This window comes from Felis catus, chromosome B3 (genome assembly GCF_018350175.1).
Source record: "Felis catus isolate Fca126 chromosome B3, F.catus_Fca126_mat1.0, whole genome shotgun sequence".
NCBI lineage: Eukaryota > Metazoa > Chordata > Mammalia > Carnivora > Felidae > Felis > Felis catus.
In genome coordinates, this window is record NC_058373.1 from 29,355,782 (window position 1) to 29,380,544 (window position 24,763).

At 36.8% G+C, this 24,763-nt stretch overlaps 1 protein-coding gene across 7 annotated transcripts in view; it reads right to left on the reverse strand.

Moving 5' to 3' along the window:
* SCAPER (S-phase cyclin A associated protein in the ER) overlaps positions 1-24,763 on the reverse strand; it is a 521,436-nt gene that overhangs the window by 129,551 nt on the left and 367,122 nt on the right. For all 7 annotated transcript variants that reach the window (XM_045058993.1, XM_023255046.2, XM_023255044.2 and 4 more), the window contains one exon: positions 11,522-11,645. In XM_045058993.1, coding sequence (XP_044914928.1) covers positions 11,522-11,645 — 124 coding nt within the window. The remainder of the gene's footprint in view (positions 1-11,521; positions 11,646-24,763) is intronic.

Genomic DNA, 24,763 nt, shown 5'->3' on the forward strand with positions numbered 1-24,763 from the left:
TGATAAAAAACATGTAACATAAATTTACCTTCTAACAATTTTAAAGTATACATTACAATCTAATTAACTATATGCACAAACTTACAATTTGCTGTAAAACAGATCTCCAGAACTTTTTCATCTCTCATGACTGAAACTCAATACTCATTAAACATCAACTTCCCATTTCCCTTCACCTCAGCTCCTGGCAACCACAATTCTACTCTCTGTTTTACAAGTTTGACTACTTCAGATATCTCAAATAAGTGAAATCATGCAGTATTTGTTCCTTGTGACTGGCTTATTTTGCTTAGCATACTGCCTTCAGGTTCACTCATGTTGTAGCATAAGACAGGACCATCTTCTTTTTTATGGATGAATAGTATTATATGGATGAATATATATATGTGTGTATATATATTACATATATAATATATATACATATATTACATATATAATATATATACATATATGTATTACATATATGTACATATATATTACATATATTACATATATGTAATATATATATTATATAATATATATTATATATTATGTAATATATAATATATATTATATATTATGTAATATATTATATATACATATGTAATATATATACATATATACAATAATATATATACAATATATATATTATATAATATATAATATATATATATACATATATACAATAATATATATACAATATATATATTATATAATATATATTATATATTATGTAATATATAATATATATTATATATTATGTAATATATTATATATACATATGTAATATATATACATATATTATATATGTAATATATATACATATATTATATATGTAATATATATATACATATATTATACATACATATATTATATATATTATATATATATATACACACATATACACATACATACATATTTTCTTTATCCATTCATCTGTCAATGGATATTTATTTCCACCTCTTGGCTATTATGAATAATGCTACACTAAACATGAGAGTGCAAATGCAGGCATACCTCATTTAATTGTGCTTCACAGATAGTGCATTGTTTTACAAATTGAAGGTTTGTGGCAACACTGCATTGAGCAAGTCTATCAGCACCATTTTTCCAACAGCATTTGCTTACTTCATGTTTCTGTGTCACGTTTGGAAGTTCTTGAAATACTTCAAACTTTTTCATTATTGTATTTGTTATGGTGATCTGTGACCAGTGATCTTTGATGTTACCCCCATTGTAATTGTTTGGGGACACCATGAATTGCACTCATGCAGAGATGATGAACTTGATAAATGCTGTGTGTGTTCTGATTGCCCCATCTATCAGCTGTTCCCCCAACTCTCTCCCTTTCCTTGGGCCTCCCTATTCTTGATACACAATATTGAAATTAGGCCAGTTAATGCAATGGCCTCTAAGTGTTCAAGTGACAAGAATAGTGGCATGTCTCCCACTTTAAATCAAAAGCTACAAAAGATTAAACTCAGTGAGGAACGCATGTCGAAAGCCAAGATACACCAAAAGCTAAGCCTCTTGCACCAGTTAGCCAAGATGTGAATGCAAAGGAAAAGTACTTGAAGGAATTTTTTTTTCTTGATGGAAATTAAAGTGCTACTCCAGTGAATAAGCCTTACTGCAGATATAGAGAAAGTTTTAGTTGTTTGGATAGAAGATCAAACTAGCCACAATATCCCCTTGAGCTAAAACCTAATCCAGAGCAAGGCCATAACTCCTTTCAATTCTATATGAAGATCAAGAGGGGAGGAAAGTTTAGAAGAAAACTTTGAATCTAGCAGAGATTGGTTCATGAGGTTTAAGGAAAGAGACCTTCTCCATAATATCAAAGGGCAAGATGAAGAGCAGGTGTTGATACAGAAGCTGCAGTAAGTTACCCAGAAAATCTAGCTAGAATAATTAATGAAGGTGGAGATGCTAAACAGCAGATTTTCTCAGTGTAAATAAAGCTGCCTTATATTAGAAGAAGATGCCATCTTATACATTCATAACTAGAGAGTAGTCCATGCCTGGCTTCAAAGCTTCAAAGTGCAGGCTGACTCTCTTGTTAGGGGCTAATGCAGCTGGTAACTTTATGTTGAAGCCAATGTGTATTTACCATTTTGAAAATCCTAGGGCCCTTAAGAATTATGCGAAATCTACTGTGCATCTGCTCTATAAACAAAGCCTAGATGACAGCACATCTGTTTATGACCTGGTTTACTGAATATTTTAAGTCTACTGTAAACCTCTACCACTTAGAAAAATATTTCTTTCCAAATATTACTGCTTATTAACAAAGTCCTGGTCACCCAAGAGTTCTGATGATGCTGTACAATGAGATGAATGTTTGTTTTCATGCCTGCTAACAAACATCCATTCTATAGTCCATTGATTAAGGAGTCATTATCAATTTCAAGTCTTCTTACTTAAGAAATACACGTGTAAGGCTGTAGCTGCCACAAATGGATCTTGACAAAGTAAATTGAAAACCTCCCGGAAAAGATTCACCATTCTTTTTATTTTTTTTATGTTTATTTATTTTTTGAGAGAGAGAGAGAGAGAGAGAGAGAGAGAGAGAGAGAGAGACAAAGTGTGAGGTTCGGGGGAGGGACAGAGAGAGAGAGGGAGACACAGAATCCAAAGCGGGCTTGAGGTTCCATGCTGTCAGCACAGAGCCTGACACGGGACTCAACTCACGAAGTGTGAGATCATGATCCGAGCTGAAGTCAGACACTTAATTGACTGAGCCACCCAGGCACCCCAAAGATTAACCATTCTTGATGCCATTAAGAACATTTGTGATTCATGGGAAGAGGTCAAAATATCAACATTAACAGGAGTTTGGAAGAAGGTGGTTCTCTCATGGAGGAGTTTGAGAGGTTTCAGACTTCAGTGGAGGAAGTAACTGCAGATGTGGTGGAAGTAGCAAGAGAACTAAACTAGAAGTAGAGCCTAAAGATGGGACTGAACTCTGCAATCTTGTGACAAAACTTTACTTGATGAGGTGTTGCTTCTTAAGGATGAGCAAAGAAAGGTTTTTGAGATGGACTATAAAGACTGTCGAAATGACAAAAAAAGATTAAGAATATTACATAAGGTTAGTTGAGAAAGCAATGGTGAAATTTGAGAGGACTGACTCCATTTTTGACAGGAGTAGTACTGCGAGTAAAATGCTACTGAACTGCATCACATGTAAAAGAAAAATCATTCATGAAAGGAAGAGTCATTCAATGCAGCAAATTTCACTGTATGTTGTTTTATTTTAAGAAATTGTCAAAAAAACTTAACCAAGGAGGTGAAAGATCTTTACTCTGACAACTATAAAACATGATGAAAGAAACTGAAGACAAAAACAAGTGGAAAGATGTTCATGGATTGAGAGAACAAATATTGTTAAAATGTCCCTACTGCCCAAAGCAATCTACAGATTCAATGCAATCCCTATCAAAATACCAACAGCATTTTTCACATAACTAGGACAAATAATCCTAAAATGTGTATGGAATCACAAAAAAAAAAACCCCAAATAGCTAAAGCAATCTTGAAAAAGGAGAACAAAACTGGAGGTATCACAATCCTAGATTTTCAGATATACTACCAAGCTATAGTAATCAGAACATTATGGAATTGGCACAAAAACAGACACATAGATCAATGGAACAGAATAGAGAGCCCAGAAATAAACCCACAACTATATGGTCAATTAATCTTTGACAAAGGAGGCAAGAATATGCAATGGGAAAAAGAGAGTCTCTTCAACAAATGGTGCCAGGAAAACTAGACAGCCACATGCAAAAGAATAAAACTGGACGACTTTGTTACACCATACTCAAAAATAAACTAAAAATGGCTTAAAGACTTAAATGTGAGACCTAAAACCATAACAATCCTCAAAGAAAACAGGCAGTAATTTCTTTGACATCAGTTGTAGCAACATCTTTCTAGATTTGTCTCTTGAGGCAAGGAAAGCAAAAGCAAAAATAAACTATTGGGACTAATCAAATTCAAAAGCTTCTGCATGGAAAGGGAAACAATCAACAAACTATAAGACAACCTACTGAATGGAAAAAGATATTTGCAAATGACATATCTGGATAAAGGGTTAGTATCCAAAATATATAAAGAACTCAACACTCAAACAACAACTCAATACTCAAAAAACAAATAATCCAAGTAAAAAATGGGCAGACAGTCAGAGTGGCCAAAATGAACAAATCAGGGGACTACAGATGCTGGAGAGGATGTGGAGAAACGGGAACCCTCTTGCACTGTTGGTGGGAATATAAATTGGTGCAGCCGCTCTGGAAAGCAGTGTGAAGGTTCCTCAGAAAATTAAAAATAGACCTACCCTATGACCCAGCAATAGCACTGCTAGGAATTTATCCAAGGGATACAGGAGTACTGATGCATAGGGCCACTTGTACCCCAATGTTCATAGCAGCACTCTCAACAATAGCCAAATTATGGAAAGAGCCTAAATGTCCATCAACTGATGAATGGATAAAGAAATTGTGGTTTATATACACAATGGAGTACTACGTGGCAATGAGAAAAAATGAAATACGGCCTTTTGTAGCAACGTGGATGGAACTGGAGAGTGTGATGCTAAGTGAAATAAGCCATACAGAGAAAGACAGATACCATATGGTTTCACTCTTATGTGGATCCTGAGAAACTTAACAGGAACCCATGGGGGAGGGGAAGGAAAAAAAAAAAAGAGGTTAGAGTGGGAGAGAGCCAAAGCATAAGAGACTGTTAAAAACTGAGAACAAACTGAGGGTTGATGGGGGGTGGGAGGGAGGAGAGGGTGGGTGATGGGTATTGAAGAGGGCACCTTTTGGGATGAGCACTGGGTGTTGTATGGAAACCAATTTGACAATAAATTTCATATATAAAATAAATAAATAAATAAAAAAAAATAAAAAATGGGCAGAAAACGTGAACAGACATTTCCCTAAAGAAGACAGATAGACAACAGACACATGAAAAGATGCTCCAAATCCTTAAACGTCTGGGAAATGAAAATAAAAACCACAATGAGATATCACCTCATACCTGTCAGAATGCCTAACATCAAAAACACAAGAAACATTATGTTAGCAAGGATGTGGAGAAAAAGGAACCTTAGTACACTGCTGGTGGGAATGCAAATTGGTACAGCCACTATGGAAAACAGTATGGAGGTTCATCAAAAAATTAAAAATAGAACTACTATATGATCCAGTAATTCCACTACTGGGTATTTACCCAGAGAATATGAAAACACTAATAAAAAAAGATAGATGTACCCCATGTTTATTACAGCATTATTTGCAATAGCCAAATTATGGAAGCAGTCCCAACTATCCATTGACAGATGAAAGAATGGATAAAGATGAGGCATATCTTATCTTAGATTTGTTGACTTGTTTGTGAACTAATATGTGATCTATACTAGAGAATGTCCCGTGTGTGCTTGAGAAAAATGTGTATTTTGCTGCTGTTGGGTGGAGTATTTGGTATATGTGTGTTAGGTGCATTTGGTCTGCAGTATTGTTTAAACCATCTGGTTCCCTAATTGGTTTTCTTTCTAGATGTTTATTCATTATTCAAATTGGGGTATTGAAATCCCCTACTTTTATTGTGTTGCTGTCTTTTTCTCCCTTCAATTCTTTCAAAGTTTGCTTCCTGTATTTGGGTGCCCTGATGGGTGCCTATGTATTTACAGTATCTTCCCAGAAAATTGAAAACTGTCCTTCTAAAGTGAGTCTCTTGAGTCTATTTGAGTAGACAGTATATAATTAGATCTTGTTTTTTGATCCATTCAGTCACTGTATGCATTTTTATTGGGGAGTTTAACCTACCTACATTTATTTATTTATTAACATTTATTTATTTAAAATACCCACATGTAAGTGGACCCATGCAGTTCAAACCCATGTTGTTCAAGGATCAACTGTACTTTTATATGCTTTTGTATTGCCATTTAACATCTTTTTGCTCCTGCTTGAAGGACTCACCTTACAATTTCTTTTTAAAATTTTTTTAAAAGATTTTATTTTTAAGTAACCTCTACATCCAACGTGGGGCTCAAATTCACAACCCAAGATCAAGAGTTACATGCTCTACTGACTGAGCCAGACTGGTGCCCCTCACTTTCTAATTTCTGTAAGGCAGGGCTAGTGGTGATGAATTCTTAGGTTTTGATTATCTGGGAAAGTTTTTAATTTCTTCATTTCTTAAGGATAGTTTGGGTATAGTTTTCTTGGTTGGCATTGTTTTTTCTTTTAGCATTTTGAATATATCCTTCCATCCCTTCTAGCCTACAGGGTTTCTGGTGAGAAATCACTGATTTTATAAAGTTTCCCTTTTACATGACAAATCACTTTCTTCTTACTGCTTTCAAAATTCTCTTTGTCTCTGACTTTTGACAAGTTGATTATAATGTTTCTCTGTGTGGATTTCTTTGGGTTCATTATAGTTGGATTCTGTGGGACTTCTTGAATCTGGATGTCCATTTCCTTCCCCAGACAGGGAAATTTTTAGCTATTATTCTTTAAAACAGCTTTCTGCCCCATTCTCTCTCCTCCTTTTGGGAATACCATAATGTGTATATTGGTCTGTCTGATGGTACTGCATATGTCCCCTAGGCATTCTTCACTATTTTTCATTATTTTTCCTTTTTATCCCTGTGACTGCATAATTTCAGATGACTTGTCTTTAAGTTCACTCATTCTTTCTTCTATTTCATCAAGTCTGTTTGTGAACTCCTCTACCTGATTTTTCAGTTCAATTATTGTTTTCTTCAGCTCTAAAACTTGCTTTTTAAAAAAATATTTTCTATCTCTTTGGTATTTTCATTTTGTTCATGCATCATTTTCTTGAGCTCATTGAACATCTTTATGATAATTATTTTGAATTCTTTGTCAGTTAATTCATATACCTGTTTCTTTAAGACTGGTTTCTGTAGATTTATCTTGTTCTTTTGTATAGGCCATATTTCACTGTTTCTTTGTGTATCTTATACCTTTGTGTTGGAATCTGTACATTTGGAAAGAAAAGGCATCTCTTTTAGACTTTACATCTTGGCTTTGTAGAGAGGAAGACACCAGTCACCTTGGTTAGAGAATCTAGGGGTTTCTGAAACCTTTTGATGGGTGACGTGACTTCTCTGGGTCTGCGTATATAATTTCTCAAGTAGAGAGTTTTGCTGGTTTCTTTTCAGGACATCATAATCTCTTGCTCCCTCTGGTGTCTGTCTGCAACATTAAGTTCTCTGGTTCTACAACAGCAAGCTGCCCTGCTCTCTCATGTTCTCAGGCGCTTCCAGGCATCCAAAATATGCCAGCTCCTTGTCAGTGCCCTGACTCAGGTGAAACAGGTTCAAAACCCTTGGGAAGCTCTCCAAAAAGCCAAAATGCCAGACTTACACTCTACTCCCCTCTCCCTCCTAGAAGAGAACTCATGAACTGGGGTATTGTCTGCCAGTGCTGAGCTTTGCTGGCTTAGGGAGGGGGTAAACACAAGTAAAGTAAAACCATTCTTGTTATTCATTTCAATGTGGTTGTTCTTGGCTTTGAGACTGCCTGGGGGTATTTCAACAACTTAACTGTCTTCTGGAATTCTCAAAATGGTATTTTGGTCCATATACTATTATGTTGGTGTCTCTGTGGGGGAAGGAGGGCTAGGACTTCCTGTTCTGCCATCTTTCTCTTTTCACTTGTCTTTTCATTGCCTTCCAATGTGCATATTTGGTCTCTTCAAGGAGACATTTTGAAGCTAGAGACCCACTGTTCTGTGGACTGGGAAAATTTAGGCACAGAGATGTTGAACCATGCTTCTGGAATGACAGTAATCTGCTTTAACATATTTTAAAACTTTCATGCTTCTTGGAATATAATACATTTATCCTAGCTTTCAGCCTAAATCATGTCTATCTAAATGTATTGTTTTCACAGGGCTCCAAATAAACTTCTGAAGAGCTTATCCCAAAAATCCTACTTAGAATCTCTGTTGCAAGGTATACTTTACCGTGCCACTTGTGCTAATTTATCTTCTGTAAAAATCCTAACCTAGAAAGGAATTTCCACCCTTCCTCAAGGCACAGTGAAGTCCAATTTCTTCCCTAAACCTCTTTAGTGTTCCAAGTTAGAATTCACTCATTCACTCATCAGATATTTGAGGAGCACCACTTATGTGTCAGGTACTCTTCTAGATTGCTTAGGATACTCTGTAGCTCTCATTACATTACAAACTTCTCACAGCTTTTCTTTAGTATTTGTGTGTGCAAGTTCTTCCTTAACTGTAGGCTTCTGGAGTGAAAGAACTGTGTCCAATGTTCTCTGTAACCCTGGCATCTGTACAGTGCTTTGCACATAGTTCAAATAAAATATAAGAGTGCTGAAACAAATTTCAAGCAGCTAGACCAAAAAAAATTTTTTTTCTTCTAAATCATCTCAGTTTGCTCAAGAAGGTTGAAGTGCCTCATTATTAGGTGTCTTATATATCTCACCAGACTTCACTTAATTAGCTTCTTTCTCATCCTTCTGTAAAATGTGTTGATGACTATTTTCTCTCCATTACTTAATAGGTAGTGCAAGTTAGTGGTCCATATTTCAGTTACATGGTTATCAAAACCAGTTATCAAGAAAAATGGAAACGTATTCAAGTGATTTCAAGAAATGTAAAATCACCATCCCTAACCATCTCCATCCCTTTTCTCCCCAAATTAGGAAACACAATCTCCTCTGCCAACTGTCACAAACTCAGTCATAGCTGTATTAGAATTGAAAGCAGCCTAAAAGATCTGTAAAAACCAAGAAGTGCCACATATAAGGAAAGGAGGAATAAAATGTATTTGGCAAATAAATGTCCCAGGACTACAGTCCTGAACTGAGAAAACTAAACACAGAACGTGGTGAAATCCACTGGTCAGGAGATTAAAAGCTTTTCTGAGTGTCAAGAAACCATGAAGTCATAAGCAAGGGTATATTATTCAAGGAAGAAGGAGAGGATCAAGCTACTTACAAGCTCCTGGCACATGGTAGGCACTTAGTAAATGAGGAGCTAAGGTCTAGCTCAAATGTCCCTGCTTTGTGATGTCCCAGGCTATAAAACACCTTCCTGTGCTCCACTGTAGTCTGTATATGCTGCCATCACACTGTTTACTATATGCAATCTATCTATCTGTTCCTACTCCTAAACTGGGATTTCCTGGATGGTGCAGATTATATTCTGTGCTTCTCTGTAAATGGAAATAGTAGGCACTTTATTTAGTGTGAGAATAATAAACTACTGCATATATTTTTCAGTAAGAATAGAAAGGACTGAACAGAAAGGACTGAAGAGCTAAGATGGAAGATCCTGTCTGTAAATCTTATTCATCCCTTCACATTTCAAAGGCCATCTCTGTTGTTATTTGTTCTGGTCAAAGTACATATTAATGTCTTTTCTTCCATTACCAACATAGAAAAAGTTCCACAGAATACATTCTTCCAGATGATACAACATGGAACAGCGGGGAAGCATGTTTTTTTGTTTTATTTTGTTTTGTTTTAAGTAGGCTCCACACCCAGCGTGGACCCCAATGAGAGGCCCAAACTCATGACCCTGAGATCAAGACCCGAGCTGAGATCAAGTCAGATATTCAACTGACTGAGCCCCCTTTTATAAATTTTTTTAAATTTATTTTAAATTAATTTTAAACTAACAGATATATTTCAAAAATAGTGAGTTCTCTTCACCCTGTATCCCCTATTGCTAACATCTTACAAAATCATACTATAATTATTGAAAGCAGGAAATTAACATTGAGTCAATAAAATTAACCATTCTATAGACTTTATTTGAATTTCCCAGTTTTACCACTAATGTCCTTTTTCTGGTCTAGGATCACACATTTCAGTTACTTGTCAGATCTTCTTAGCCTCCTCCAATCTGTGATAGTTCTCCTCTCTTCCCTTGTCATTCATGACATTGACACTTTTGAAAAGTAGCAGTTAGTCACTGTGTGGAATGTCCCTCAATTTGGGTTTGAGAGACCTACATTTGACTCTTGGCTCCATGACTTTCTATGCTGTCTTGGGCAAGCCAAACTCTCTGGGACTCAAGTTTCCATACTGGTAAAATGGGATAATAATACTAACTTTAAGTTTAGATAAATTAAATGTGGCGATATATATTAAAATGTCTACAATATGAATGAGGCCATATAACAAACTCTGTCTTTTCTCCTTGTCCCTGCCTTTCACCTATTTTGAGTAGGATTTTGGGCTAAAATGTCTTACCCATATTTTAATGCCTTCTTTTATAGATAATACCAAATATAATTTACCCTTCAAGTGATGATGACCCTTAGTCATCACTATAAATAGCCATTGCTGTACTGTGTAAACAGTTCTAGGTCTGTGCCTTTGTTCTCTCTCACTGTTGTCCCTTCTCATTGTCAGTATGCCTGCCTGTAAGGACCTCATCATTCCCTTTCTGATTCTTAGCTTGAGATGTGGGGATTCACTTGTTCGCTCATATATTCACCAATGATGTACTAAATCTACTAAGTGTCAGGCACTGTGTTAGGATCCTGGAGAGGGTGATAAGTTGCCTCCTATCCTTGTTGGTTCTATGGCTAATGGGGAAATGGAAAAATTGTTAATTGCAATTCAATGTGATCAGTTCTATGAAAGATGTACTGCCTGGGAGCACATAAAAAAAATTCCTAACCTGTACTTGGGGAGAGTCAGGTTGGGGAAGATTTCATGAGGAAGGTGCCATTATGTTTCAGTTAAGGTCTGAAGAATGTACAGAAATTAACCAGACTGAGGAGGGGATAGTGCAAAAGGCATGTAGTTTAGGAAGAAGAATTAGAACTATGTGCTGAGTAAAAGCAAATCTGTTCTAAAAAATAAATCTCCTGTGTTGTAAACTTGCAGCTTGAGAGAGATTTTGTGCCAATACCTCAGGGGCTCAGAAACTTCACCAGGAAACTTCTGGCCCCAGGGCTGTATTCTGGAGGCTGCAGTTGACAGACCTAAACCTTTGGATATTATACTGAGCTTACTACCTCTTTCAACATCTGTGAACAACAATTGGCTGTTTGTTCTCACGTCAAAAGAGTAACAGGTTTACTCTTTTTTGACAGAGGAGTTTCTTGATTCAAAAAGTATATATCAAGGGCCATCAAAAAGTCCTTTTTAAACTGACCCTTTTAACTGAGTTGGCAAGAGAGGTTTCAAGGCTTTCCCAAGCTTTCTTCCTTTCTACAGCCCTCATTCCTGTGGGCTCAGAGGTTTGGCTTTGAGTCCAACTGATTCTAAAGCCTCAGTTTAACCATGTAAATTTGTGAAGTTGGCAAGTGTTATAAGTATATTATCCATTAAATATTGGAACTTAGAGGAGAATCCAATATGAGATTTCAAATTAAGAGGTTTCTTTGCTAGTCTCCAGTTTACTCTCTCCGTCATCTTTACTTTTTCATCTGGAGGGTAAATAAGCTGAATTCTTTTCATTTTCTCCACAGGGACTATTTCCCAAACCTTACCTGCTTCTAACTCAGAACGCTAATATTACATACCGTCAACTGGTGTATCAGGAGGTCCATTAAGAAGGTAATCTTGTTACTAAACAGAACATCGGTGCAATTTTCTGAGCAGTCACTGCAGGTGAGGTTGTAAACATTGATTGCATTGCAGAGAGACCTAATAGGAGAGAAACACCATTTATAAAACTTGAGCAGCTCTTCTCTAAACAATTTAAAATACATAAAATGAATCGTACAAAGGCAACAGGCACAGGATGGAAATCACCCGGGGAAAAAAAAAAAAGCAAAATATCAGGTACAAGCCTCATCAGCTAGATACAAAAGCTTATAATTTATCCAAAGCCTAGTGTTTGTCAGTATCTAATACTTAACTCTCACTAATTTCTCAGTTGTATAGCAGATAATGGAAATGTGTTTACTAGTCTATCTGATAATATCCTAATAATCTAAAATTAGGTATCTATCACCCAGGAACTTTGGGACATAGACATTTTTGAATAAAGTCCAGAAATAGAAGGGTCAAAGCTCCTGTTCCCAAACCTCCTGGTCCTAGATAAAGGCAGATGAATGAGGAAGGGAGAACACATGAGGAGAAACTACAGGCTTTCCCTCTGAGACAAGAGTGGCGGGGTTCTGGGAGTGAGCACCACGCCTGCTTGGCGCCTGAGTGGGCATGGGCTCCGCACAGTAGTCTCAGGTCAAACTGATCTTAGGATCAGTTAACATTAAGAGGAAATGTATTCCTCTTAGGGAATAAAACAAATTCATATGCCACTGTTCAAAGAAATGTCTGGAGCCACAAACTCAGTGGGTACTCTTCGGGTGCTCTGAAGACTGTGTTTAAAATCTGCATTGCCTGAGTGATCAATGTGGATTCTGGCCTGACTAAATCTGCTTAAATTCTACATATAAATGTTTTGATTTCGTCCCTTACAACCAACCCTGTAGGACAATAATCCTACAGGACCAGAAGCATCAATATCACCTGGGAACTTCTTAGAAATGCAAATTCTCAGGCCCCCACCCCAGACCTACTAAATAGAAACTCTGGGGATAGATTCCTGCAATCCGTGCTTTAACCAATTCTGCCAGTGATTCAGATGTACTTGCAAGTCCCCGCTGCTCTAGAATAGGGGCTCAATAGTTTGAGCACTGGAATCACCTGCACATCTTTAAAAATAAATACCTGCCTGAGTTCCTCCCTTGGAGACGCTAGTTGGGTGAGTTCTAGACATTTGCATGTTTCAAAAGCTCTATGGAGCAATTGTGATGTGCACCCGAAGTGGAGAACCACTGGTCAAAGAACCACCATGTGAGTGTTCATCTAACAAATATCTAAGTTCCTATGATCTTTCAGGCACAGTTAGGTGAACAAAACGGTCAAGCTCTCTGTCTCATGTGGGAGAGAAATGCTGAAGAGAGCCCCTGTTGTAATTATCCATTATCTGATATAGTTGGACTTTGCTTTATATAATTATAGTTTCCTAAAAATATGTGTACATCTTAGCATCCATTTTCTCACCTATAAAACCAGGATAATAATACCTAGACTCTACATGAGTGTTATGAGGATTAAGTGAGATAATAGATGTAAAGTACTTAGGAAAGTGCCTGGCAGAAGGTTAAAAATAAGTGATAGGCTTTATTAGGATTATTAATCTTATTATTCTTGTTATGAATAAGGCACAAATGAAATGTTAAAAAATTGACTCAAATTAAACATCTATAAAAGCTATTATTTCCAGAATCATGAAGCACATTGTTTCCCAAATGTCTTCACGGTACACTGGCATGAACCATGAAAGGACTCTAGACTGCAGGGTGCCAGGAGGAGGCTCACCTCTGTCTAGCCTCATTAAATCCCTGAGGTTGTACAGAAAAATGTTGGTCCATATGGAACCCATTTATAATACATTGTTTGTAGTCTCTACTTAGGAAGTCCTTCACAAATGCAAATTAGCATTTCATTTACCAGATGAAATATCTGGATTTTGCAAAATAGTCCTTTTCTTTTTACTTAAAAAATAACTTGTCCTTATAATTATAAAAATAATTTTTATTTGGGACTGTGATGCCTCCTGCTTTGGTTTTCTTCTTCAGTATTAACTATGGGTATTCAGGGTCTTTTGTGGTTCCATACAAATTTTAGGATTGCTTGTTCTAGCTTTGAGAAGAATGCCGGTGCAACTTTGATTGGGATTGCATTGAATGTGTACATTGCTTTGGGTAGTATTGACATTTTAACATTTATTCTTCCAATCCATGAGCATGGAATGTTCTTCCATTTCTTTGTGTCTTCTTCAATTTCCTTCATAAGGTTTCCATAATTTTCAGCATACAGATATTTTACATGCTTGGCTAGGTTTATTCCTAGGTATTTTATGGTTCTTGGTGCAATTTTAAATGGGATCAGTTTATTTTTTTTTTCTGTTGCTTCATTATTGGTGTATAAAAATGCAACCAACTTCTGTACGTAGATTTTTGTATCCTGAGACTTTGCTGAATTCATGTATCAGTTCTAGCAGTCTTTTGGTGGAGTCTTTCGGGTTTTCCATGTAGAGAGTATCAGGTCATCTGCAAAAAGTGAAAGTTTGACTTCTTCTTTACCAATTTTGATGCCTTTTATTTCATTTTGTTGTTTGATTGCTCAGGCTAGGACTTCCAACACTATGTTAAACAACAGTGGTGAGAGTGGACATGCCTGTCGTGTTCCTAATCTCAGGGGGAAAGCCCTCAGCTTTTCCCCATTGAGGATGACATTAGCTGTGGGCCTTTCATATATAGCTTTTGTGATGTTTAAGTATGTTCCTTCTATCCCGACTTCCTCGAGGGGTTTTATTAAGAAAGGATGAATTTTGTCAAACGCTTTTTTCTGCATTGATTGACAGGATCATATGGTTCCTATCTTTTCTTTTATTAATGTGATGTATCAAATTGACTGATTTGCGAATATTGAACCACCCCTGCAGTCCAGGAACGAATACTTGATCATGGTGAATAATTCTTTTTATATGCTGTTGAATTTGATTTGCTAGTATCTTGTTGAGAATTTTTGCATCCATGTTCATCAGGGATATTGGCCTATAATTCTCCTTTTTAGTGGGGTCTCTGTCTGGTTTGGGAATCAAGGTAATGCTGGCTTCATAGAACGAGTCTGGAAGTTTTCCTTCCCTTTCTATTTTTTGGAACAGCTTGAGAAGAATAGGTATTAACTCTGCTTTAAATGCCTGGTAGAATTCCCCAGGGAAGCCATCTGGTCCTGGACTCTTATTTGTTGGGAGATTTTTGATAACTGATTCAATTTATTCACTAGTTATGGGTCTGTTCATATTTTCTATTTCTTCCCATTTGAGTTTTGGTAGTGTGTGGGTGTTTAGGAATTTGTTCATTTCTTCCAGGTTGTCCAGTTTGTAAGCATATAGTTTTTCATAGTATTCTATGATAATTGTTTGTATTTCTGAGGAATTGGTTGTGATAAATCCATTTTCATTCATGATTTTTATCTATTTGGGTCCTCTCTCTTTTCTTTTTGAGAAGTCTGGCTAGGGGTTTATCAATTTTGTTTATTTTTTCAAAAAACCAACTGGTTTCACTGATCTGTTCTCATGTTTTTTTTTTTTTGTTTTTGTATTTGTTTTTTTGATTCTACACGGTTTATTTCTGCTCTGATCTTTATTATTTCTCTTCTTCTGCTGGGATTGGGGTTTCTTTGTTATTCTGCTTCTAGTTCCTTTAGGTATACCATTAGATTTTGTATTTGGGATTTTTCTTGTTTCTTGAGATGGGCCTGGATTACAATGTATTTTCCTCTTAGGACTGCCTTTGCTGCATCTCAAAGGGTTTGGATTGTTGTTGTTTTCATTTTCATTTGTTTCTATATATTTTTAAATTTCTTCTTTAATTGTCTGGTTGATCCATTCATTCTTTAGTAAGATGTTCTTTAACGTCCATGCATTTGGAAGTTTTCCAAAACATTTCCTGTGGTTGATTTCAAGTTTCATAGCATTGTGATCTGAAAGTATGCATGGTATGATCTCAATTCTTTTATATTTATTGAAGGCTTTTTGTGACCTAGACTTTAGCCTCTACTCCAAAGCTGTAATTATCAAGACAGTGTGGTATTGTCACAAAAATGGACACATAGACCAATGGAATAGAATAGAGAACCCAGAATTGGACCCACAGATGTATGGCCAACTCATCTTTGACAAAGCAGAAAAGAATATCCAATGGAAAAAAAGGCAGTCTTGTTAGCAAATGGTGCTGGGAGAACTGGACAGCAACATGCAGAAGAATGAAACTAGACCACTTTCTTATACCATACACAAAAATAAAGTAAGAATGGATGAAGGACCTGAATGTGAGACAAGAAACCATCAGAACCCTAGAGGAGAAAACAGGCAACAACCTCTTTGAGCTCAGCCATAGCAACTCCTTACTCGACACATCTCTGAAGGCCAGGGAAACAAAAGCAAAAATGAACTATTGGGACCTCGTGAAGATAAAAATCTTCTGTACTGCAAAGGAAACCATCAACGAAACTAAAAGGCAACCAACGGAATGGGAAAATACATTTGCAAATGACCTATCAGACCAAGGGCTAGTATCCAAAATCTATAAAGAACTCACCAAACTCCACACCCAAAAAACAAATAATCCAGTGAAGAAATGGCCAGAAGACATGAATAGACACTTCTCTAAAGAAGACATCCACATGGCCAACAGACACATGAAAAGATGCTCAACATCACTCCTCATCAGGGAAATACAAATCAAAACCACACTGAGGTACCACCTCACGCCGGTCAGAGTGGCTAAAATGAACAACTCAAGTGACTACAGATGCTGGCGAGGATGTGGAGAAACGGGGAACCCTCTTGCGCTGTTGGTGAGAATGCGAACTGGTGCAGCCGCTCTGGAAAACAGTGTGGAGCTTCCTCAAAAAATTAAAAATAGATCTACCCTATGACCCAGCAATAGCACCACTAGGAATTTACCCAAGGGATACAGGAGTGCTGATGCATAGGGGCACTTTTACCCCAATGTTTATAGCAGCACTTTCACCAATAGCCAAATTATGGAAAGAGCCTAAATGTCCATCAACTGATGAATGGATAAAGAAGTTGTGGTTTATATATACAATGGAATATTACTTGGCAAGGAGAAAGAATGAAATCATCCCATTTGCAGCAACATGGATGGAACTGGAAGGCATTATTCGAGTGAAATAAGTCAGTCAGAGAAGAAGAGATATCATATGTTTTCACTCATATGTGGATCTTGAGAAACTTAACAGAAGACCATGGGGGAAGGGAAGGGGAAAAATAGTTACAAACAGAGAGGGAGGGAGGTAAACCACAAGAGATTCTTAAATACAGAGAACAAACTGAGGGTGGAAGGGGTGGGTTGGGGAAAGGGAAAATGGGTGATGGGCACTGAGGAGGGCACTTGTTGGGATGAGCACTGAGTGTTGTATGTAAGCCAATTTGACAATAAATTAGATTAAAAAATGAAATCATACAAACATTCAAAAATATTTTTTATTTGTTTCATTAAAATAGCCCACACCCAGCGTATTCGTCCCCGGGTTTTGGCACCAAAAAACCCAAAATAAATAAATAAATAAATAAATAAATAAATAAATAAATAAATAAATAAAATAATTTTTAAAATTATTATAATAAATTTGGGAAAGACAAGGACAAAGAAATAGCAAAAAGCTATCAAGCAATAATTTGGCATTTGTACGTCTGGTCTTTTCTTCTATTTTTTTTTTTTAAGTTTATTTATGTGTTTTTGAGAGGGGAGCCAGCATGAGTGGGGGAGGGGCAGAGAGAGGGAGAGAGAGAGAATCCCAAGCAAGCTTTGCACTGCCAGCACAGAGTCTGACGTGGGGCTCAAATCCACAAACCATGAGATCATGACCTGAACTGAAATCAAGAGCCAAATGCTCAATGGACTGAGCCACTAGGCACCCCACCCTTTTTTCCAATATTATAAATGTACATTTATTTAAGAAATACATAATGAATATTTCTCCATGACATTTAATATTCTCCTGTAATAATGGTCTTCAGTTTTTTATAAAAGCAGCAGAATGCTTTCTTATTCAGAAGATTCAAAGCTTACACAATCTTATTTAGATGCTTAAACCACAGAACTGATAAAACCAGAGTTGTTCTGACTGAAGCAGAAGTGAGGAACGCAGAGTCCTACTATGTTCCCTCCTTCAGAGCCTTGAATGGTTCTTCAGAGAACTTAAGGTGTGTTCCCATGGGGTGCATAAAAACTACTGAGATTTGATAAATTAAAATTTACCTTGTAACTTTTTGACTAGGATGACAACCATGGTACAACATGCACATAAAAGGTAAGTAGTCAAAAGCATTGCCCTCTTACTTATGTTCCTCAGCCACTCAATTTCCCACCTTAGAAATCACCATGGTTACTAGTTTACATATCCTTCTAGACATAATCTATACATACTGAAGAGTTTTTTTCCCTCTACACAACTATTACCACATGGGATTTGGAGGCTGAACTGAGTCAAGGTCATCTTTCTTTGGCTCTTGTTGCTATTAAGCAAGACTTGGAAATGTGAGGCTTTCCTGCAGCCGCATTCCAGGTTCCATCTTCCAGCTTCTGGGTGTCAAGAACCAGTGGGATTATGCTAATTTATCTGATTTCCTAATCTCTGATCTGTACCCATTCTGTAGTTTCCCTGGTGTGAGAGACAGTTGTGCATGGCATCCTTATTTCCTTCCCAACTTGTGTGTTGGCTTCAGAGGGAGCAGTGCCCCCAGTGGATATGTTTGGGTTGTTTTGGAGTTAATCTGGAAAAAAACCCCATGCTTTTTCCAATTTATCTACTGCCTTTCATTTTGCTCATATTATTTTCACAGTATTATTTTATATATTGAAACTAAACAATTTTATGTAGTCTAACATATTGTTTTGCAGTCAATCCAGAGGTCTACAATAGTTTCCAACAATTTTGTAAGCCTCTAATGTCTTATTTTAAGTTCCTTCTTTGATTAAAATAATTACACTGAGAAATACTGCATAATTTTAAAAAGGATTGAGTGTTATACTATGGATATAATATTTATTTCAACCACTCCCTTACCATTTTTGTGTTTAATTTTTGATGTTATAAATAATGCTGTTTTAACAGTCAGACCTTTTAGTTAGTTACAAGACACAAGAAGAAAGCTCTGATTGACTTAAACAGAAAGGAAATTAATTGATAGGCTATTGAGTATATGATGGGATTTAGAAAACACAGGCACAGAAGTTACACTGCCAGGACCAATACCCAAATCACACACAACCAAACTGATCTGATGAAAAAAACCAGTGGGCACCATATGGCACAGCTTGAACTTACACTGTGACTTTGCATGCTACATGCAGCTGTTTCCAATTGTCAAAAGGACAGAATCTGGGATCTCCTTGCTTCGTCAGCTTCAGAGTGGATATCTGGAATAGGTATACTGGGTTGCAAAGCTTAGGTCTCATGCCTGTATCCTAGACATGAAAATTGGGAAGCAATTCCCAAGTTCTATAGTGGTAGGGCCACTTTATATGCTTGGGAACTTAGCAAACACAGGATGTGCTCAATGGCACAACTCATACTCATAATAGCTGTACTGAAAACATCGTATCACGTTGTGATAAATTTCCAGTAATGATAAATTACATAAAAAGATATGAACATTTTTAAGATTTTTGATAGACACTGCCAAATTCAAATTGCCCTCCAGAAAAAAAATTTGAGTTTTAAAAAAACTGATTTATACTCTTAGAAAAAGAGTTTCTCCATGCTTTTACCAAAAACTGGAAAATTTCATTAAAAAAATCTTTACCAATTTGGCAGCTACATATAGTATTTTTAAAGACTGCATTTTTATTACTAGTGTGTTTTAAGACCTTTTCGTGTTCTTATTGGCCATACATATTTACATTTTCTTGAATTATCACTGTATACCTTATACCCATTTTTCTATGGGGGAGGGCTGTCTTTTTCTTATTGATTTATAAGGCTCTTTACCAATAATAAAAATGCTAACCTTTGATCACTGTATGTTGCAAATAAATATTTCAGTTTATCTAAACTTATTTTTGTCAAAGAATGTTTTCATTTCATTTTTTTTATTTTTTAAATTTACATCCAAATTAGTTAGCACATAGTGCAACAATGCTTTCAGGAGTAGATTCCTTAATGCCCCTTACCCATTTAGCCCACCCCCCTCCCACAATCCCTCCAATAACCCTCTGTTTGTTCCTCATATTTAAGAGTCTCTTATGTTTTGTTCCCCTCCCTGTTTTTATATTATTTTTGCTTCCCTTCCCTTATGTTCATCTGTTCTGTGTCTTACAAAGTCCTCATATGAATGAAGTCATATGATATTTGTCTTTCTCTGACTAATTTCACTTAGCATAATACCCTCTAGTTCCATCCACGTAGTTGCAAATGGCAAGATTTCAAGGAATGTTTTCATTTCTATTTAATAAAATCTGTCAAACTTTTTTAGTGCATCTGAGTTTTGTGTCAGACTTAAAAGAACCTTTCCACTTCAAGATTATAAAAATATTCTTTTAAATTCACTTTTGGTAGTTTCATAGATTTTATACTTAAGTCCATGATCTAAAATTGATTGTGAGATAAGGTAGGGGTTATTGAAGTTTTTCAAAATGAAGTTGCCATGTCTACTCATCTTTTTGTTAATTATTCTTATTCTCTATTTTAAAAATTTTTATTGTTTTTCATCAATAAGGTGATGTCTTTATTGATGAAAAACATAAAAAAGGTTTTCATCTTTTTCTTAGTGATTTATAAGGATTCTCTCATTATGGCAAAGGGTTAATACATGTTGTTAATGCTTTTTTCAGTTTATCTACTACCTTTCATTTTGTTCATGTTATTTTCACAGTATTATTATTTTATGTATCGAAGCTAAACAATCTTATGTAGTCTAACAATTATTTTCTTTGTGGTTTTATTTTTTCTTCCCTTCCTTTCATTGTTTAAAAAGTTCTTCTCTATGAGATGAGGTAACTATACAGTTGTATCCAGCCATTTGTTTTTATTTTTTCTTGAATGATCATTGTGTGTGGTAATTTTATGGTTTTATAAATTCACTATCAATTCGTTTAGAATTTATTTTGACATGTGGTGTGAGCCAGAAACCTACATTTATCCCCCTACCCCCAAAAGGTTATTGAATAAACCACTTTTGCTCTACTGGTTTGAAATGGTATCTTTATCATAACTATATACAGGATATATTCCCTGGTTTCCTACTCTAACTGATGATTTTGTTAAGCATTCATTGTGCCATATTACATGGTTTTGTGTATTGTAGTTTTATAGTAGGATTAATATATACAATTGTAGATCCTTAAGGACTTAAAAATGTAGAACCTTATAGCTTTATAATTGTATGCTATTTTTCCTTTTTGTTTTGGTCCATAATTTTTATCATCTTGATTTTTTAAAAAAAATTTTTAATGCTTATTCATTTTTGAGAGAAAGAGAGAGTGGGAGGGGCAGAGAGAGACACACACACACAGAATCCAAGCAGGCTCCAGGCTCTGAGCTGTCAGCCCATGAACCTGAACCGAAGTCCGACACCCAACCAACTGAGCCACCCAGGCACCCCTATAACCTTGATTTTTAATTTCAATTTTTCTGTTTCATTCAATCAAATCCCTACAACTTGTCTAAAATCACTTATGGAATATCATAAGGCATCAATAAACATACCCATAAAAAACACAAAGTATAAGATTTTGTCCTAATGCTCTCTGTGCTTTAAAGAAAAAGCATTTACTGGTAAGTGTGGAATGTGCATCTATATAATCTTATGCTCACAAAACTCCCCCAAGAAACTTCCACAAAGAAACTACTTTCTGATAAGAAAAAAAGTGGGGGGGGGGTACCAAAAATCTCAGGGTCAGGAAAAACTTGTCCTCTCAGTAAAACTTGTTTGAAAGACAACTTCTATTTGAAAAGCACCTGTCTTAGAAAGATCACTTCTTTGAACCCAGCCTGGGTGGTCTGCCCAGGAGGCTTTCCCTGTAATTTAAAACTCAAATGACCAGAAGCACTTTTTAACATCAAACAAAAAGCCCCAGATTTTAAAAGTATCTTCTGAGAAGACATTAAAATCTTACTGCCCATTCTGTCAAAAGTACACTGCGGCTGGCTTAGATAAAGGCTTTGTGCCCCAAATGATTGTGACTACATGAGTGAATCTTGTGTCAGTAAGTCTTCTCACTGAAAATGTTGCCTCTGAAAAGCGAGGAGAGAAAAGGCATCACAAAACTGGATATTTTGGCAATCAGTACAGTAACATATTTCCATATTAAAAGGAGTAATAAAACACTAGTAAAACTCAGACATTAAGATTAGTACCTATACCCTATGAAATAATTAATTAGAAAAGCCCCAGGTGGTTGTAGCCTAAGAGGGTATGATAATATAACTTAGGAATTACATAGTTTATATTCTTATGCAGTTTGCAGTAGCTAAGACTTTTCGGAAAATACCGTTCACCAAAATCCACTGTCTTACACCTGTGTGAAGACCGCAGACATTTATTTATTTTATTTTTAAAAAAAAATTTTTTTTCAACGTTTTTTATTTATTTTTGGGACAGAGAGAGACAGAGCATGAACGGAGGAGGGGCAGCGAGAGAGGGAGACACAGAATCGAAAACAGGCTCCAGGCTCCGAGCCATCAGCCCAGAGCCTGACGCGGGGCTCGAACTCACGGACCGCGAGACCGTGACCTGGCTGAAGTCGGACGCTTAACCGACTGCGCCACCCAGGCGCCCCGAAGACCGCAGACATTTAAAAACAACTTCCATGGGCATTTTACAACCAGAACCCCAGTACATATAACTTACCAAATTCCTTTGGTTGCATTAAGCATTTAATAAATGATACATAGTTATATACTCCTTTAGTTATATGGTCCTGCAGGGCAAAATTCTATGCCAAGTAGGCACAGCAAATACCAGAGTCACATCATACAGCTGCAGGAAGTTTTATCAATTACTGTTTCAACCTTCATGTAAGAAAGGGGTTGCCTGATGTGGATAAGTGTGGAAATGTGACAGATCCTCACAAAACAGAGGGTGGTTAGCAAATGATATAGAATTTGTTTTAGCAAAGAAGATTATTGAAACTGAATCAGAACACACAGAACTGGAGTATTTAATACCAGTTCCTTAGGGAAGGGAGAAAAGAATGTTAAAACTAGAGCCTCAAAATATATTTTACAAAATATATTTGATTTGCATTAAGCATTTAATAAATAGTATATAGTTTATAAAAACTGTCATTCTTAAATTATGCTTTGTCTTTATAAAGCTCCAAACTAAAATAATTTCTTTAGATAGTATTAAAAAGAGTTATCTGAGGGCTGCCTGGGTGTCTCAGTCAGTTAAGTGAGCTGAAACTCTTGGTTTCAGCTCAGGTCATGATCTCCCCGTTTGTGGGATTGAGTCTTGCATTGGGCTCTGCGCTAACAGCGCTCTCTTTCTTCTCTCTCTGCCCCTCTCCCTGCTAGAGTGCGTGCTCTCTCTCTCAAATTAAATAAATAAACATTAAAAAAAAAGAGTTATCTCATACTAGGGAGATCCAACTGCAGTTAGGATTCAAATACCCTAAGTGGACCCACCAAGCAAGTGGCCACCCCCAGAATGAAGCCTGTGACCTAGGCCTGGCCTTACAGGAGTGGCCACTTGAGAGCTGCCTACGCCAATTCTTGAGGCTGAAAACACTCCTTTTGAACCGCTGAGAACTCTATTCTATTATGGGACTACTCTAAATTTCTTCTGGGCAAGGTCCTTGCCTGATTCATCCTCTTTGGAGCCATCACAGTGTGCAGCACTGAGTTGGCTGAGCCCAGAAATGTCTAATGAAGGGACAACCGCTTTCCTTGTTTCAAGCACAATATACAAGAATATACAGCTGTGGAATATATTAACACACTAATTAACCACATTTTCCACTATTCTATTTTTTAAACGCTCATTAGAATGAGTAGAGGTAGGAACCATGCCACCTACTTAAAGATAAAATATCTTATGAACGCATAGTGATATTTCAGATTCAAATTCAGGACTAAGGGATTTTTTCCCCTTTAAACTCTTCTATATAATAGCTCTCTATTCTTTCTTTGACACGGAAAATCTTAGCCCTCAAATGCACTGAGGATGACAGAATTAGAATATCCATAATGATTCACCTGCTTTATACTACAACACACAACCGTTTCAGTAAAACAAAATTACCACCACCAATACTAAAGACAGTTGAAACATATCTTGGCATATGCCATACTCATTCCTCATCTTCAATGAGGTTGTATTAGCTATACTATCAGGTTATCAGCTATACTATAGTCATTTCCTAACATATTCTCCTTAGTTTTTTTTTTCTTTCAGTGGTATTTAGTGCCACTACCCATTCTGCCTGATCCAGTGATGGGCATGGGGAAAACAGGGCAAAAGCTAGTCTCTACCCTGTAGGGAGCTTCCAGCCTCCTAGGGAAGCCATGAAAGGCACAGAGGTTTCATGATGAGAGGAGGTCAAGTAAGGGAAGGCTTCCTGAAGGTGGTGGCCTGGGTCTGACCAGACTCCCTGGGAGCCCTGAACGGTCATGTGTATCTGGGTTTGCCTGCAGGATGGAGGCTGATGGAAAGCCCTATGTGAAGTAGTATTGGGTAATCAGCAAGAAGCAAGAGTCAGTGCCCACCAACTTCTTCAAGGTGCTAACCCTAGAGGCAGCAGGCAGGCAAACTGAACTCAACTTCCGATTGTGATGCCCAATGCACCTGTGGATTATTCAGTTTTGACATTTTTGTGACCACAGAAAAGGTGAACTTGTGTCAGAATTTGGGAAATTTTTTTTTTTGCAATGGATAATGGGACATTTGGATCAGCACGAGCTGTGGGTGAAGGGAAATTTTTTTCCAATGGTGCTGTGAAGACTAGTCTAAAGCCACACTGCCTTTCTTGTTCCTGATCCATTTGTCTGATGCCAGAACACTTGGGGTAAGCAGGGCCAGTGGGGGAACCAACATTCAGGAACAATAAAGCTCAGATCAAGATGGGGGGTCTTCGGGGTGCCTCGGTGGCTCAGTCAAGTGGCCGACTTCAGGTTGGGTCATGATCTCGCGTTTCACGAGTTTGAGCCCCGCGTTAGGCTCTGTGCTGACAGCTCAGAGCCTGGAGCCTGCTTCAGATTCTGTGTCTCCCTCGCTC